At 44.4% G+C, this 17,841-nt stretch overlaps 2 protein-coding genes across 2 annotated transcripts in view; one reads left to right on the top strand and one right to left on the bottom strand.

The window, feature by feature from the left end:
- Window positions 1-17,841, top strand: part of mdn1 (midasin AAA ATPase 1) — a 107,887-nt gene that overhangs the window by 1,899 nt on the left and 88,147 nt on the right. Inside the window, exons 3-25 of the mRNA XM_079339854.1 lie at window positions 358-582; window positions 693-800; window positions 1,733-1,925; window positions 2,004-2,213; window positions 3,011-3,142; window positions 3,279-3,382; window positions 3,892-4,006; window positions 4,269-4,444; window positions 7,069-7,150; window positions 7,552-7,647; window positions 7,969-8,081; window positions 8,996-9,144; window positions 9,237-9,297; window positions 9,391-9,602; window positions 9,695-9,798; window positions 9,902-10,046; window positions 11,754-11,850; window positions 11,971-12,084; window positions 14,782-14,929; window positions 15,023-15,130; window positions 15,463-15,614; window positions 16,482-16,660; window positions 17,414-17,622. Coding sequence (XP_079195980.1) covers window positions 358-582; window positions 693-800; window positions 1,733-1,925; window positions 2,004-2,213; window positions 3,011-3,142; window positions 3,279-3,382; window positions 3,892-4,006; window positions 4,269-4,444; window positions 7,069-7,150; window positions 7,552-7,647; window positions 7,969-8,081; window positions 8,996-9,144; window positions 9,237-9,297; window positions 9,391-9,602; window positions 9,695-9,798; window positions 9,902-10,046; window positions 11,754-11,850; window positions 11,971-12,084; window positions 14,782-14,929; window positions 15,023-15,130; window positions 15,463-15,614; window positions 16,482-16,660; window positions 17,414-17,622 — 3,232 coding nt within the window. The remainder of the gene's footprint in view (window positions 1-357; window positions 583-692; window positions 801-1,732; window positions 1,926-2,003; window positions 2,214-3,010; window positions 3,143-3,278; window positions 3,383-3,891; window positions 4,007-4,268; window positions 4,445-7,068; window positions 7,151-7,551; window positions 7,648-7,968; window positions 8,082-8,995; window positions 9,145-9,236; window positions 9,298-9,390; window positions 9,603-9,694; window positions 9,799-9,901; window positions 10,047-11,753; window positions 11,851-11,970; window positions 12,085-14,781; window positions 14,930-15,022; window positions 15,131-15,462; window positions 15,615-16,481; window positions 16,661-17,413; window positions 17,623-17,841) is intronic.
- casp8ap2 (caspase 8 associated protein 2) overlaps window positions 1-17,841 on the bottom strand; it is a 48,699-nt gene that overhangs the window by 13,199 nt on the left and 17,659 nt on the right. The gene's annotated exons all lie outside the window — the stretch shown is intronic.

The raw sequence follows: 17,841 nt of genomic DNA, 5'->3' as shown, positions 1-17,841 counted from the left end.
ACTTTCAGACGGAGAAATTGTAAGAGATTAATTTGGGGATTTTTAGGCCTTCATTGTTAAGATGGGAAAGTGAATCGATTCAGAAAACAGGCGCAGAGAGAGAGAGTGGAAAATGACATGTGGGTAGAAATACACACAGGTTAGATTTGAACCCGGGCCGCTGGCTAAGAGGACAACATCCTCCTGTACAAGGATTTCTCTTTGTCTTGGAAAGGGCTCCTTGGAGTGTAGCGGGGTTAATAGACATGATCAAATACTGGGTCCAACTTCACAGACATGTTTTGTGCAACTCTGAAACGGATTTATTCTGGTTTAAAGGAAGGATGAAACGTGACCTTTACCTCTTCTCTCTGTCAGGTTTGCAGCGAGGTACTTCAACGACGCCCCTCCAGTGTTTCAGAGGCTCTTCTTCACCAGCGAGGAGGCCTCAGCCGTTCAGTACGGCCCCAGGAGAATGAAGCTGCGCGACCTGATGGGAGCCACGCTGCGTTTCCTTCAGAGCGACTGCGCCAAGTTCCGGATGCTGTGGGACTGGAGTTCCTGCGTGTCGCAGCTGCTCACCAGCGACGTCATGGTTCGAGGGTACGCGACCTGCTTCTTTTTTTTTTTTTTTTTTAACTGAATCAACTATTTCATGACCACAAATTAAACTATAAAAAAGTTTTTTTTTTCTTACTTCTCGTGTCTTACAGGTACACCGCCCATTGTTTAGCGCTGGTCTCTCACATGACGGATAATCAGAAAACCATCTTTCTGAGGAAGGTGCTCATGAGTGATGAGATCCTGCACATGAAAATAAAGTATGAACTTCTAAATTTCATTTTCTGTATCTTTTGTTTATATAAATGTTTTTTCTTAAGGTTAAACATGTCTCTCGAAACCTTCCGCTAAGGAGACTAAAGCAGAGTATTTCATTACAGATAAGATTTTGTACATATTCTTTCACACTTACAGAAAACTCCTGAAAAGTATTTCCAGGAGCAGCTGTGTGTATGATTGAAAGGCCACATTTTTCCCTCGCTTTACACCTGGAGTTTCTCCTGCCAGACCCCGAGTCATTTTTCCTCAGAAAGTCCGGGTGAGCTGATGTGAGAACACAGCAGGATATTATACGGAGAATTCCCCTCGAGCAACCAGGAGGGGAATGTGACGGGTGTATTGACTGTATGAACGAGACCTTACGATCTCTGTGCACGTCATGAAACGGCTGCATTACGCTTTCTGTTCTCCGGTATGTCCTTCTCTACTTTAAAAACAAAACAACAACAAACTGTGAATCTGTTGAACTACACGCACTAATGTGAAGGTTAATTGTGAGGCAGTTAAAAATCAATTCAAAGGGGGCAAGGTTCCAATCAGTACTCTGAAAAATGAATCGCAGTAATATCGTGAGCGTCAGCAGGCGTTACCATGGCAGTCGAGCATTTTTAAATCCCAAGACAAAGAAATGAAAGAGGTGAGAAGATAACAGACGAGACAGAAACTGTGTGCATACATTACGACAAGACGGAGAACTTCACAAATAGCACAACCAACATGATGCAGCATTGAAATGACACCACAATGAGAAGCTCCAATCACCTCTCGATTATCTTAAACTAGATCGTGAGAGAATGGTATCGTGAGTTGAGTGACTCGGCACTTGATGTCGATAAACTAGAAAAGAGATCCTCAAACATCACAGGCGGGTTTTTCTCTTTCTTTCTCACTTATGTCTTTGTTTGTTTTTTAGAGCTTTGGAGGAAACTCAGCAGCTGGAGGTGGAAAAAGCCCTGGTGTTAGCCAATCAGGGCTCTGCGGCGTGGCGTCAGGAGAAGCCGAACAAGTTTACGAGGGGTCAGGTTGTGTCGGAGGATCTGTCCTTGAACGTGGTGGCTGTCTGCGGCGTCGTCCTGCCCAGGATTGCTCCCAGAATCCCTGAACAGGTCTGCACTCTTTATTTTCTCACATTACAATCTCTCTGCCGGACATTAGGTTCTGATGTCGCTCTTCTCTGTTCACAGATGAACACAAAGGACGTGGTTCTGGTGGACTCTACCTGTCGTAATCTGAGGAGACTGGCGCTGGCGGTGGCGTCCCAGAAGCCCGTGCTGCTGGAGGGTCCTATAGGCTGTGGGAAAACTGCGCTGGTGGAGTTCATGGCTGCTGTCACGGGACACACGAAAGCCTCAGAGATCCTTAAGGTCCAGCTGGGCGATCAAACTGACAGCAAGGTGAGAGAGCATGAGTTCAACCTCCACTTAAAGGGACAGTCCCAACACTTCAACATTTAAAGTTCAGAATGCTCCTCAGGAGGTTTCAGACTGTGACAAGCAGCTGCTTGATATGAGCTGGACTTCTTCGGTTTCACACTTTAAAAATGTAGGTGCTTTCCCCAGGGAAATAAAAACTGCATTATGGGAATTTTAGAATTAGATAGATAGATAGATAGATAGATAGATAGATAGATAAATAGATGTATGTGGCGTTACAGCAGCACAAATCAATATAAGATAGAATACAAAGTAGAAAAACATAAAAATGTACAAAATATAATACCGGTAATAATAATAATAATAATAATTATAATAATATAAACACCAGGATACAACTTGAACACTCCAACGAGTCAAAAAGTGAGAAATGATCTGTGACATTTGTAAGTCATGTTTAACTGAATGTAAACTTTACTGGAGTGGACGAACATGTGAGAAAACCAGTGATGACAGTTTTAAGTGAGCAGTATTGATATAAAGAAAAATCATTGATACATACTGTAGATTTAAGTGCAATCGTAATCGTGAACAGACAAGTTATCAGCTGGCGAGACATATGACGTGAACATGAGTGATGCGTATATTAAAGTGCTGGAGTGTAAGGTGTTGTTGATAATCCTGCTCCGTGTTAGAGGCTTTGATTGAACTCTCCTGTTTGGATCCTGTCAGCTTTACAGCTCCTAAAGACCTTTAAGTTCCCCTTCACACTTGAACAGAGAGGTTAAATGTGTGACTGGGTTTGGCGTCCTTCACAGATGCTGCTGGGAATGTACCGCTGCACCGACATCCCGGGGAAGTTTGTTTGGCAGCCGGGAAGTTTGACGCAAGCTGTCACAACGGGCCAGTGGATCCTTCTGGAAGACATCGACCACGCTCCTCTGGATGTGGTCAGTTCCAGCTCAGCTCGATCCTGCACTAATACATGCTCTGACATCAGGCTAACATGAAGATCTAAGTTCTTCACGTTAGCCATATTTGTTGTGAAACTATGATCCGAAGTGGACTGAGATGTTCTTCTTTCAGATCTCCGTGCTCCTGCCTCTGATGGAGAATAAAAAGCTGATGATTCCAGGGCGAGAGGACTGCATCGACGTCGCTCCTGGATTTCAGTTCTTTGCAACAAGAAGGTGAGATCATCGTCATGCTGTATGTCCTGATGTACCTCTGCAACAACTGCTCTTTATACTACTCGTTCTTTTCACACACTAAACTCCTGAAATGAAAGCAAGAGTGAGATCCACTTCTAGAGAGGTTGGCGTGGCCAGACACAGCTCATTTACATATTTAAAGCTACAGACACAGAAACAGCCTGTTCTGATCAGGGCTGAAATAGAGGGGTTTATAGACATGATTAAATACAGGATCAGAGTGGATTTACAACAAGACACTTCACGCGTTTGTTTCTGAGATTTATTTAATCTGGTCGAAGAGGAGAATATGTGACATTAGACTTTAAGGATGCTGCACGAGGCACTTTAATTCACCCAAGGATACGATGGTAACAGATAACCTGAGAAAGAAGATCTTAATCACCTACTCTGACAGCGCTCCAGCCCCCGACAGACTGTCTGATTGTTTTTAAGGAAAGGTGAAGGTCAGACTGTTGTCACACTGTTGCCGTGCTCGGTTCTTGCAGGATGTACTACAGCGGAGGCAGTTGGCACAAAGCACAAAACTCTCACGCAGCACTGCTCGACAAGTACTGGACCAAACTGCAGATGGGAAACATGACCCGAGACGAGCTGAAGAAGGTGAGTGTGAAGCCAGCAGAGAGTAGAAACTACTTTATTTTCCATCTTTTTCCCACTTTATCAGATGGAAAAATAAGAAAGTTATGAAGACTTTAGGTTAATAAAGTGGGAACATATTTAGTTTACAACAGGATTATGATGCAGGTCTCTTCTGCCTTATGATCAAACAGCCTGCAGGTTGGATCAGAAAAAGGAGAATCACTCACCTGAGTCTCTGGTGAAAATCTTTCGGTCATTCGTTCTCCCTCTGCGTCTGTCTTAGGTGCTCGTGAGCAGGTACCCTCTGCTGAACGTGGTGTCGGACCGTCTCCTGGATATTTACTGCCAGCTGACCGGGGAGAGACACGTGGACACGGACACAAACAGCCCCGACGACATCCAGCAGAACAAGTCTGAGGACAAAGGCTCGCCGCTGGAGGGGAGAGCCCTGTCTCTCAGGTGAAGCCCACGTCACCACTTTTATTAGTCTGCATTTGTTTTACACTGCTGTTAATTAATGTTTAAACCCCCTGATAATAAACATAAAGTACTTCTTCCATACATTTATGGGTCCAAAAAGCTAGAAAGTACAAAAGAGTGACATTACTCCTGTAGAGTTCTTCAGACAACATTAAGTGATGGACCTTTATGTCCACAGGTAACAACATTTATAAACCACAATCACCTTAACCAATTTACTATTTTCAAAACCACTTTTCAAAATATGGGGCTAACTCAGTAGCCTCACAGCGAGGAGGTTCCTGGTTTGAATCCCTGTCGAACAGGAGCCTTCTCTCTGTGGAGTTTGAACGTTCTCCCTTTGCAGGCGTGGCTTCTCTCCAGGTACTCCAGCTTCCTGCCACAGTCCAAAGACACGCTGCTTAGGTTAATAGCTGACTCTGAATTGTGTGTGAATGTTGCTGGTTGTTTGTCTCTGTGATTGACTGGTGAACGGTCCAATGACGGCCGGGATCGACTCCAGCCCCCCAGAGACCCTGAACTGGAAAGATAATGGATGTATGCTGTTTGATCCAAATACATTTGTATGTCAGACACCAAGGATGATGATGTCAGACACACACTTCAGATCCTCTCACACTGACTCTGTTTTCTTCTCTAAAATTGTCGCACGGTTATAAAGAAATAGGATCTCAAGTTGTGTCGTAGTAAAGTAGATATATAGGTAGGTATAAAAACACTTTGGACTCTGCACTAAATGAACACACCAGCAGACCCACTGTATGCGAATCACTCCTGTGTCTGAGGTGTGAGATTCATGAGGCCTCATGTTTTATAATATTTCAAAAGTCAAAACTGTCATTCAAAAGTGACGAGAACATTTGCAACGACAAAGATGAAGAAACCTGCCGTACGTTTAATATTGATGTACAGCTCGTGTTTCACCACACCGGAACTCCAGAAACAGCAGCCAAACCTCGAAAGCTTCGCCCCCCTCGACTTTATATCCATCAGATTCAAACTGCCCGTCTGCAGCGGCAGCCTTCATGTTTTAATGAGCTTTCCACTCGCTGCTGCTGCGTTCAATAGAGCATTGATCCGACTGTCCTCTGGACGAGGGGCTGGAATAACACACTGTGCTGGTCATACTGGGACGTTCCCATCATCAGCCTACAGGTTGTCTAACACCTCCTCATATGACTTATCTCCACTGTTATACTTCCTTTTTTCTAGCTGCTGTCAGTAAGATCCATAGAGGGCGTGTTTGTGATTCAGCTGTCAAATCAATGTGTCGTTGTTTCCGTGCTGCTTTTTATGGATCCATCTGTCATTCACTTTATAGGTCCGCCTGTGATCCTCATGTGTATTGATCTGGTTCATTATGGTTCATCCTATGGAAGAGATGCATTCACTCAATGTAAACCAGCATGTTTCTGCTGATGGAGAGCGATTGTAGAGACAGGACACCAAACAGTGTAGGTGACCAGGGAGAGAGAGCGGGGAACGACATGGAGGCACAGGTCTGATCTGAACCTGGACCGACCGATCTGAAGGACTACAGACTCTTTGCATTGCCAAAATAACCGCTGAGCCACTGTCACCACTGTTGTAATTAGGGCTGGAAATCTTTTGGTGTTTCAAGATTCAAAGTCTATTTTTGAATGAGTACTTCAGGAGCTGCTCCAGTCGTCGGGGAGACTGGCTGAATTTCTTGCTGCTACTTTTAGTGTTCTGCTGAGTTAAAGAGTTAGCCTTAGCATTTAGCAGGGAGTGACTGATTAGCCCCTCCACCCCACCCCCACCAATTTTTATTTTTTTTAAGTTATGAACCATTTAAAATCTTTGAAAATACGAATCTCAATTTTTGTATATATCAATTTTATTTTTAGCACGTAGTTGTGATATTGTCCAAACCAACAAATGTTCTTGTCAGTTAAAAGAGATTCAAAAACATGACTTGTCTGAATATATGAAAACACTGACTTAAAAGTTGAAATTATTTTATTCAAAATGCTAAATTGTAAGCTGGTGAATGATGTACTGTTGGCCTGCAGAGTGTGGCTACCATTAGCAGTGATTGCACCGCTAGGCCTCAGTTCTCCCTGCATGTTAGGATACACACTCCACGGCTTACATGAAGCTCTCTCTTCATTTTCTAGATCAAAAATAAAAAGTGAGCGCCTTCGAGACGCTTTCTGTTCACTGTGCTTGTTTACGTCTCAGTTGTAGAGCGGGGAGAGCAGGCTCATTAGAAAGAGCTGCAGCTCCGTCTAGTGGCGGGCGGTTGAGTTGCGGTAGGAGCGCAATATTTTACCAGCAATTAATTGAACTAGCTTGTGATGTTTAATTAGTGAGTGGACCTAACACGCACATCTCTGTTTTATGTGGTAAAAAAAACTGAAGCAGAGCTGCTCATTAAATGTAACTTGTTTTCTGTTTCTAAGAGTTCATTACTTGTTAGTCTCTGCATGCAGACTTTTGTTTTTTCCCAGTTAGCTACAATCATTTTAATGAATGATAAACTGATTCTTTTTATCATCCACAGGTGACACAGAGATGTAGTTGTATTTAACCTAACGTCATGCCCTCTTTTCTTTGTGTGTGTCTGCGTCGTGGTCTGACAGGGACTTACTGAAGTGGTGTGAGCGGATCAGTATGAACTTTGACAGCACGTCACCCGCCACAGCACAACACGTCTTCCAAGAGGTGAGTGTGTTTGACTTCGGTTTTAATTAAGATGATCAAGACATGTTTGTTTTTCCTCCACAGCTTCACAAAAAAAAGATGTAGTTATGTTATGTTTAGAATTGCTGAGTCATATGTAACTTCAACCTGAACCATGAAACCTATCCATCTGTTTTTAACTCGAATATTTGTTGTAACAATTTTTTCACCTCCTGTACTTTTACTCTTTTTTTTGACTTGATGCACTTTTCTGCAGACTTTGTCCAAACAGTTTCCGCCTCCAGCTCCATGTGGTTAAAGTACCTTTGTGTTTTCACTGTGGATCCTCAGCACGTCGTCTCTTGTGTACCTGTCGTGCTGATCTGTTGTCCTTCTGCATTATAATAACGTTGAAGTCAAATACGTTTTGGTTCTCTTCTCAGGCTCTCGACTGCTTCACAGCCATGTTGTCTCGTCCTGAAAGTCGACTGAGAATGGCCGAGATCATTGGGAGCAAGCTCAACATTTCCAGAGAGAAGGTATTTGACCGGCCTTTTGGGAATAATATTTGAGTCTGAGAGGGAACGACATTTCTTCAGACCGTTGGCCTGAAAGTGCTGAGTGAGGAGTGTCAGGATACTTGTGATGTTGTGTTTGAAGCACGTCGATGATGTAATGTGCTGTATAAAGTCTTGAGGGGAGGACGCTTGCCTTGCTTGGGACCCATGTTAAAAGTTCAGGCTCCACCATGTCAGAAACAACAGCCTCTCGTCTGTTATCTCTATGGAGAACAATGGACCTCTGTCTTTTTACTGAAGGTAATCAGTGTTTAATCTGAATCCCTGCTTGTGTCTCTTCAGGCGCAGCACTTCTGTCAGATGTACCAGCCTGGCATCACTCTGACCGAGCTGGAGGTCTCGGTGGGCAGAGCGCTCCTGTGTCGAAAGCAGACCGAAGCGGTGCAGTTGAGTTTGTAAGTGGGACATCCCGCCCCCCCTGTGACCTCTGTTTACACCATATATACATCAGCGATGCTGCCGCGAGATTGACTAAACAGCAGTCGATTTGAAAACAGTGTGAACAAGTTCAGAACCTGAGGAGCAGGTCAGCCGCCTGCATGACCACCATTGTGCGTGCGTGCGTGTGTGTGTGCGTGCACGTAAAGCACGTGTAATGTGAGTGAATGCTCTAAAGAAGCTGTATTAGTGCAGTCCATTTATCATCTAATGGCTCAACCTCCAGCCCAAATATCCACATTGATTCTTCCACAAAGCTCAATATGAGCGAGTGTCATGTGAAAGCTCCTGCAGTCAGGATGAGCTCGATGCCATGTGGATGAGACACAAGTTCAAGTAGGTTTGATGGTAAGCATGGAGAGGTCAGAGTTCGTCTATCACTGCACATGTACTTTGATGTCTTATGTAATGATGTAGTCAGTGTTCTGTGATAAAGAGATCATTTACAGTCAGCTGGTTGTTTTCATAGAATGAAACCATCGGCAGGGTAAACAGGACCTCAAGGCAAAGCGGAGGACTCCTGTGCATCTTGAGTCTACGTGGAGGAGAGAGCGACCTGACTCTTCCTTTAAATCACAAAAAAAAAAAATAATCAAAATTGGCAAGTGGCAGTGTGTTATAAAACACTGTTTCCTGGCCGTAACAGATAATGTTAAAATTCTTAACATCGGAGAGGGATGTTCAAGCTAGACTGCTTTAGTTCTTTTAATAAAGAAGAAAAACTCCCTGACTCCAGAAACTTAGTGATGTCATTGTATTTTCAGACACGTTCAAAAAAAAAAAAAAAAAAACGTTTTTAAAGGCTGAGAAGGACAGACGCTTGTACCTACTGACGGATCGTGTATTTAAATGTCTTTGCTTCCTCTCAAAGAGAAAACCAGACGTTTGCCGCCACTCGTCCGTCGGCGGTGCTGCTCGAACAGCTCGCTGTGTGTGTCGCTAAAGGAGAGCCCGTCCTTCTGGTGGGAGAGACAGGGACCGGGAAGACCTCCACCGTACAACACCTGGCCAAAGTCACAGGTGAGCACAGGGTCCACACCGGGTGGTTCCACATAGAGTTCCTCCTCTCCTTTCATGATGTCATCATACCCTGTTATCTCTTTAAAATCCAGGTCACAGGTTGCGGGTTGTGAACATGAACCAGCAGAGTGACACTGCCGACCTGCTCGGAGGGTGAGCGTTGCACAAATTACATCTTATTGTCTCCTCAGAATCAGTGCGTGGGTGAAGTGGTTTTGTATCATTGCCCCCCCCCGTCTGATTCAGGTACAAGCCGGTCGACCACAAGCAGATCCTGCTCCCGCTGCGTGAGGCGTTTGAGGACCTGTTCTCTCAGACGTACTCGAGGAAACAGAACCTGACCTTCCTGGGTCATGTGCAGACCTGCTTCAGGGGGAAACGCTGGCAAGATCTGCTCAAACTCATGGACCACGTCTGCAAGTCGGCCCTCACCAAAGAGCTGCAGGACAAGTCAGACGGTAGGAGAACACAAAGAGTGATCCGGGTTAAAAGAGGGCGCGCTGGCTGCTGCGGGCACCATGACAGACTTTCACTTCTTGTGTTTGTGCAGCTGATCTGCTGCAGGAGAAGTGGGAGGCGTTGGCTCTCAGGCTGAGTCAGACCCAGCAGCAGATCCGAGCCTGTGAGGCCGCCATGGTGTTCGCCTTTGTTGAGGTATGAAGTTCCTGTCTCTCTGTTCTGCTAAGGTGTCAAAGAAAGGGGACGTTTCTTCATGCTTGTGCGTTCACTGAGCTGTGTTCATGTGTGTCCTCTGTAGGGAACACTGGCTCAGGCGGTGAAGAAGGGTCAGTGGATCCTGCTGGATGAGATCAACCTGGCAGCAGCAGAGACTCTGGAGTGTTTGAGCGGACTGTTGGAGGGCAGCGCTGGCTCTCTGGTGCTGCTGGACCGCGGGGACACTGGTGAGGACTTGTTTATCTGAATCCTCCTTTCAGATTCAGCACATGGAGATGCAGGTCTCAGCACGTTATGATTAGTTCTGTTTGTTATTAGTATCATATCAATTAGTATTATATCAATGTTCACAGTTTGGAGATAAAACCACAATGATGTCTGAGTCCATAAAAAAAAAAATCTACTCGTGTGTGTGTGTGTGTGTGTGTGTGTGTGTGTGTGTGTGTGTGTGTGTGTGTGTGTGTGTGTGTGTGTGTGTGTGTGTGTGTGTGTGTGTGTGTGTGTGTGTGTGTGTGTGTGTGTGTGTGTGTGTGTGTGTGTGTGTGTGTGTGTGTGTGTGTGTGTGTGTGTGTGTGTGTGTGTGTGTGTGTGTGTGTGTGTGTGTGTGTGTGTGTGTGTGTGTGTGTGTGTGTGTGTGTGTGTGTGTGTGTGTGTGTGTGTGTGTGTGTGTGTGTGTGTGTGTGTGTGTGTGTGTGTGTGAACAACAGCTGCTCTCATTGTAGAAAGTGTGCAATGGTACACCAATAGAAGTGCAGGGACCAGGGTCAAATTTCTTCTTTTCTTCATTTATTTAATTCCAAATGATTCCACTTGTAGTGATGAGGTAGTGAGGATATTTTAAAGTTAATATTGCACCTTTATTCAACAGCCTGTCCAGGAGCTCAGCATATTGCTGCGAACAAAAGGGAGTGAGCAGGCCTGCTCAGGCCTCTTCGTCACTCAGGTGTGGCCTGATAGGTTAAAGGCCTTAAAGGGGCAGTGCTATCTGCAGCACTCACATCACTGTGGGGCTGGCAGAGTTCCTGTCACTCTGTTCTGTTAACGTGTCACATGGGGCTGACGTGCTACCAGGAACCATGTCATAAAGATCTCTTTGTTAGGATCCATCAATAAAATAGTTCTGATGGATTGGTACCTGCTGCATAGATTTGGGGAAAAAAATCAGTGACAACAAATAAGAATATGTGAGATTTTTGAATTTGAAATACTTTATGAATCCTTGAGGGGAAATTATTTGAGAGCCATGCGTCTCACACATACACAGGTCTGAATCACACACGCATGAATCGGTGGAGAGATGTCAGAGTGGGGCTGCTTTGCTCTGCAGGGAGCGCGCCAGAGCAGTTTTTGGGGTTCGGTGCCTTGCTCAAGGGCAGCTCGGCGGTGTTCAAGAGATGCCCTGGCACCTCTCCAGCTACCAAACAACTTCTGTGTTTGTGGTCTGCATTGTCCGTGTACCAGCACAAGTCCCTACGGTCTGAGCTACTGCCGCCCCACATGAGATCACATCAGGTGTAGACTGATCGGGACACGTTATCATACTGTGGGTGTAACAGTTATTCAGCTCCACTTTTACTCCTATGTAATGGATACTTTCATATCATGGGGTTCTCTATAGAAGCTCCTCCATTGGAGGAGAGTCCACGAGAGACCGGCTGCAGAAGCACGGGAAGTCACATACACACCCATTCAAAAAGAAATAAACATGTTCAGAGCCTGGTTCAAAAATGAAAAATGTCTGATTAGCTGATGTATCTCCATCAGCGCATGAGGAGCGTTTCTTTTTTTTTATTTAAGTGAATGTTCCAGGCCTGACTCTCTTTCTTTGAACTCACGTGTTGTCTCATTTACAGCTAATTAAAGAATAACACCTGGTGATGTTGGCTGAGGTATTCTTTGATGTTTTACTGAGATAGCCTGGTTTTTCATTGCAGAGCCTCTGGTACGAAACCCAGACTTCCGTCTCTTTGCCTGCATGAATCCAGCTACTGACGTGGGAAAGAGAAACCTGCCTCTGGGCCTCCGGAACAGGTGAACACTTCAAGTCTTTATCTCATTACCTTCATATGACATCAAGATATGAATCCATTAACTCACACAGAAATGACACTCATGAAGAACTTTAAATAAATCAGATGAAATGTGTTCCAGGTTCACTGAGCTGTACGTGGAGGAGCTGGAGAACGAGGGGGACCTGCGGATTCTGGTCTCCGACTACCTGAAGGGTTTGAACTCACACAGAAACGTCATCAGTGGCATCATCAGGTCGGTTCTCACAGAGCAAACGTCAAGTCAGCACACATCTAGATTTTGGGATTTAACACAACAATAATGAATCAGTAAAAGACAAATGCATATATTCATTTCCTGAAAAAGGGGCGTGTCCTAAAACCTTTTCACAGATTGCACAGCAGTAAAGGTGCAAGTAAAGAACTCCTGGAACCAGGGAGCCAAGTTTGACCATGATTCAGGATGTGTGTCTGGGTTGAAGTGCAGTTATCGTTTAAAAGCAACAATATGTGAAGTCATGACAGGTTGGACACTAATAAATCTTCTACTACGCTCTGACATGTATCAGAGTCATACCTGCGTATGATCTAGAGTAGAGATATGTGTTTAAAGGCAAGCCAAATCCTTTTTTCACTTTGAACACTTTGGATTTGGTTAAAAAAAAATGCAAAATCTGTAAAAAGAGATCAACTTAAAACAGCAAACAGCTGTAAAGTGATTGATCATTACTGCTCAGACTTGGCAGACTTTTAAAGAGCATATTGCAGGTTAAAGACAAAACTTAACTAATCATAGGAAAATACGTTAACAATACTGTTTTTAAAGAAATTCTGAAATTAATAACCCACAGGGTCTCCTGGAGACGTTTTAGTACGTGTTCGCACGTCTTTGCTTTTTACTTCCGCATTCGGCTGTGACGTAACGTAAGGGAGTCCCGCTGAATCCCCGTCTGTTTAACATAGAAAATCATGGATCCGAGTGTCACTCCCGTCAATAAATAGGAAGAAAATATGTATTCCTTTACATATAATGGTCCACTGGCTTATTATTCTGAACCTGTTAGATGTGATAGAGAGCAGAAACAGGCAGGATTAGAGGAATAACGGCCTCAGGAGAGAAGAGAAGAGAAGAGAAGTTGTGGTGTGAGGAGAGACCCGGAGCAGGCGTCCTGCTAAGTGACAGGTGTCAGCTCGCCATATATGGGCGAGTGCTGTGTTCACATCAGCATATGTAAAGTTTGTAATCACATTCAATCAATTAAAAAACAATTTGTAGAAGGTGCAAGTGCCGATCATTCACCTTTACATTGTATGGGAGTTGCTCGTAAAAACGGCAAATCTGTACAACGTATTACGGTGCCGCGCTGTGCGCGCGCGAGAGAGAGAGAGAGAGAGAGAGAGAGACAGACAGACATAGAACCCGATTACACGGCCTGTGCAAATGCAGCACTATATCTTTATTGTTTATTCCTCATGCAGCCCAGTGCTCACGTTGTAATAGAAAATACAGTGTGTGGTGTAGGATTCTCCTGACGTGAGTTCACAGCGCACGTAATCCACACAAACATGCACAACAGCGCACACACTCCACAGTTTAATACGTGCACATATATTAGGCTACTACAAAAAGTTTAAAGTTTTAATGGGATAAAGGACCGACAGAAGTAAAGCTTGTGTTTCTGTTTGTTTCCAAACTGCGCGTTCCTTCTTTCCCCACTGCGCACACACACACACACACACACACACACACACACACACACACACACACACACACACACACACACACACACACACACACACACACACACACACACACACACACACACACACACACACACACGCGCTCTCTTGCAACAGAGTTGGATTTATAATAAATCGTATGACTACATATATTAATACAGACTGTCCGGTGTCTGTTACGCTCACACTAGAGAATATAACAGAGGATTCCAGCAGATCAAATCATTAAACGCTTTCTGTCTGCGTATATAATATTTGATGTTAAACACCCAGAGATTTAAATCATTAATAAGGAAACGCTTTTGTGTCTGATGCCGAAATATTCAACGTGTGTGTTCGATGGTTTCTGAGGTTGTGGGAATAATTCACCAAAACACACTTTGAATAATCAAGCCACTTACACTATGCACCTGAATGTGCGCCGCGCAAATTACAAACTATTGCAGGGAGGCATCCTGTCTATTCTCACTCACTACCACGTATCATTACTCCTCTTTAATCATGTTTTAGCCTGTTTTTTGTGCTTTAATTCTTTTGTGCTGCCTTCTAAATGTTTGTTTGTAAAATGTTTTATGCTCTCAGTGCAAGACAAGTTCCCCCAGGGGCAATAAAGGCTTCATTCATTCATTCATACACTGACGCATAAAGCCGATCAAAGCAGAGTAACGGAACGCGACTCCCTTATGTTACGTCACATGACGCGTTGTTGAAGAAAAAGCGCGTTCTAAACGGCTACGCTAAAAACAGCCACTTTCTCCTCTAAATTAGAGCACTTATGTGTTGTAGAACATATTAAAAAAATAACCTACTTATTTTACAGCCATAAACAGACTATATAAAATATTAATTAAAAAAAATTTTTAACCTGCAATATGCTCTTTAAATTAAGAGCGATCATGGTTTTCTACGACATTCCTGTGGTTAGAAGGAAAACTCCTCTTTCTAAAAGATAAGAACTTCAATTCATTTATAATAAAACATGTTTTCTCTCATTATGGCTACACCCTTCTCTGTGTTACTGTCAAGTGGGTGACGCGTCTTAGTCTCAGTCAGTGTGGTCTGGACTACAACCCTACATGGGACTGTAGTTTATTGAATCCAGATAATCTGGGAGCAACAAAAAGATCCACTTTTTTTGCAGCTTTTTGGTGCTTTATGCTGGATATGAAAAAAAAAACCTCACAAATGTTTCCGTCACTTTCTTTCTGAGCAGTTTTTACTTGGCGGTACGAAAGGAGGCGAACTCCCGCCTGGTGGACGGGACGGGTCACAGACCACACTACAGCCTGCGCACTCTGTGCAGGGCTCTGAAGTACGTGGCAGCAAACCCCTGCATCAGCGTGCAGCGCTCGCTCTATGAGGTTCGAGGGAATCCACTACAACACTAAAGAAAACCACTTTTCTCTCCAAAGTGTGGCTGCAGACTGAAGTTTCTCCCTCTTTCTCGCCTGCAGGGTTTCTGCCTGAGCTTCCTGACTCAGCTGGATAGAAGTTCTCACCCTCTGGTCCAGAAGCTGGTCTGTCAGCACATCCTGCTGGGGAACACAAAGTGTCTTAAACAAGTAGGAGCCACTTCCACACACAAAGCTGCGTTTTTACTTCTGTATGCTCACAAACACGTAACCTCCTGGCCCCTGAGGGAACGGGACACAGCGTTTCATAAATGTTGAAAGGCAGCAGTGTGAGGCTGTAAGACAAGCAGACTGTTAGCTTTCATTCACTGAACTGGCTGTCCTTATAAAGCTTCATTGTGCGATGGACCTCCTGTAATAATCAGCATCCCTTACATGTCACAGGACCTGTCGGATTAAAAATCTTTTTTAGACTGTAGTCCTTTAGAAACATCAATCTATCTGTGAGATAATGTGGTCGCTCTCCGTCTCATTTCCTGCAGCCCATCCCGGCGCCCTCAGGACGGCCGTGTGTGGACGTGGAGGGGTACTGGGTGTCTCAGGGGGAGATGGAGCCGGCTCTGGACCCGAGCTACATCCTCACGGCCTCGGTCAAACTGAACCTCCGTGACCTCGCCAGAGTGGTGTCTGCGGGGTAGGAACACAGCCTGACCCCCTGCCCGTGATTTTAAATCAATTGGGCTCATCGACGAATGTCCAGACGGACATTTTGGCAGAGCTCAATCTGGCACTTTAGGAATGTTGTGTCCGAGTGCATGGGGACAAAAGTTTGGTTGGAATGAATCCCGCCGCAGTGAGCGACCTGATGGGCTCAGATCAATTTCAGAGGCAGAGCATTAGTGATGTCTGACTCGGGATGTTGGCTGGTCAGAAGTGAAAAGATCTCCCATCACAGCCAACGCTTTGATAATACATGAACCACATCTCCATCAGGCCAATGACCCGTTAAGAGCTTCAAATAAAGGCTGTGAAAAAGCAGGTGTGAAGGACAGGAAAGAATCCATCAACACCAGATCAGCCTGTTAAAAACACTGCTGGTGTCTCAAACTTCTGTTGTTTTTGTCACCATTGTAATAGATAAGTTATCAACGTCACTGGATTTGAAACCAATATTGTATCCCAGTTTAACTCTGCTAGTGTTTGTACTTTTAAAAAAAACACTCTGCAAACTTAGTTTCAGTTTAATGAAATCACAGACCTTCCTGAAGTTGGTCTGAATTAAAGAAAAACAAAAATCAGGTCTAGATTAGGCTCAAATCCTGCAGCGATTCTCAGCTTCAAATATCTCTTGGGGGGGAAATCCAGGAAGTTAGTTTATAACTATTTTATTACTTATTATTTGAGATCATTTGTTATTTTTCTCTGAGCATTTGATGAATACATTTCTGTGTTCAGCTCTTCTGTTGATGCTTTATGCTCCTCGTCATTCTTCTCTGGTTGATTTGGCTGCAACAACACTGAACACACCAGAAGTCCTCACTCACTTTTCTTGGCTCCGCAGGACTCACCCAGTGCTGATCCAGGGAGAGACGTCTGTGGGGAAGACCAGTCTGATCCGCTGGCTGGCTGCAGCTACAGGAAACCAGTGTGTGAGGATCAACAACCACGAGCACACCGACATCCAGGAGTACATCGGCTGCTACTCATCCGACGAGCGGGGGAAGCTGGTGTTCAAAGAGGGTACGAGATCTTTTCAAACTGACCCCGACACCCTCGGCCTCCGTGACGGAGTGCACTCCGTTAGAGTCACACTCGCAGCTGAATGAAGTCCCCTCCATACAGGTGTAGGTAGAAACACAGCAGCAGGCTTTGGGACAAACTTCACTCTCTCAGGTGGAAACAGGAAGTGTGTGTTGCCATGGTTTCTATGCAGCATTGTGCAGGAATGGCTTTCTTTAAATATACATTAACTTGTTTTGTTGTAATTAATATGTAATTTTCAGTTAATTTATTGTAAATTCATACAACAGGTTGTCTTAAATGAATACACAGACAAGGATACTAATGATAAACATCAGAGCAGTGAAACCTTTTATATTTTGTTTTTATTGAGATTTTACAAAGACATCAAAAGTTGTAAAGTAAGAAATAAATGAGAAGTTTTCTGAAACATGATTAAATATTATTTAGTTTGTGCAACAGTCCCTGTAGACCTAAATATAAAACATTTCATAAATAAACAAAGAGGAGTCAGTGTGATCCTCAGTATACATGCAGAGTTGTTAACGTCTGTATGACGGTATTAAATGTCCATCTTAGTTGGAGCAGTGTTTGAACTTACGTTTGTATAGGTTGTTTTTCGGTGATGACCGGACGCAATAGACGTGACACGTGACCTGGAAGTTGACATCGGTGCAGACTTGCTGGTGGAGGGTTTTATAACCCACTAGCACTCCGTGCTTACTAGTTTGGTGTCTCCTGTTTGTGCTGCAGGTGTTCTGATCGACGCCATGAGAAAAGGCTACTGGATCATCCTGGATGAGCTGAATCTCGCCCCCACTGACGTCCTGGAGGCTCTCAACCGACTCCTGGATGACAACAGGGAGCTTTTTGTGGCTGAGACACAGGAAGTCATCAAAGCTCACCCCAGATTCATGCTGTTTGCTACCCAGAATCCCCCTGGTCTCTACGGAGGGAGAAAGGTACGTCACTCATTCAGTCTGAGAGGGTTTTACTGTACATGATGGTGTGGTTACAGGGGGATCACCTCCAGTTCACTTTGGTCAGACTGAGTTTGAAATGTATCGCTCCTCGACAGATTGGCAGAATCTTTAACACTTACTTCACCATGTTTGTGTCCCTCGGCCGTCTACAAACCCCACAACTATAAGAACAGTTCATCCTCCCTGTCTTTTACTTGC

The sequence above is a fragment of the Symphodus melops genome (genome assembly GCF_947650265.1).
Source record: "Symphodus melops genome assembly, chromosome: 1".
Lineage (NCBI taxonomy): Eukaryota > Metazoa > Chordata > Actinopteri > Labriformes > Labridae > Symphodus > Symphodus melops.
This window is presented reverse-complemented; position numbering and strand designations above follow the sequence as displayed.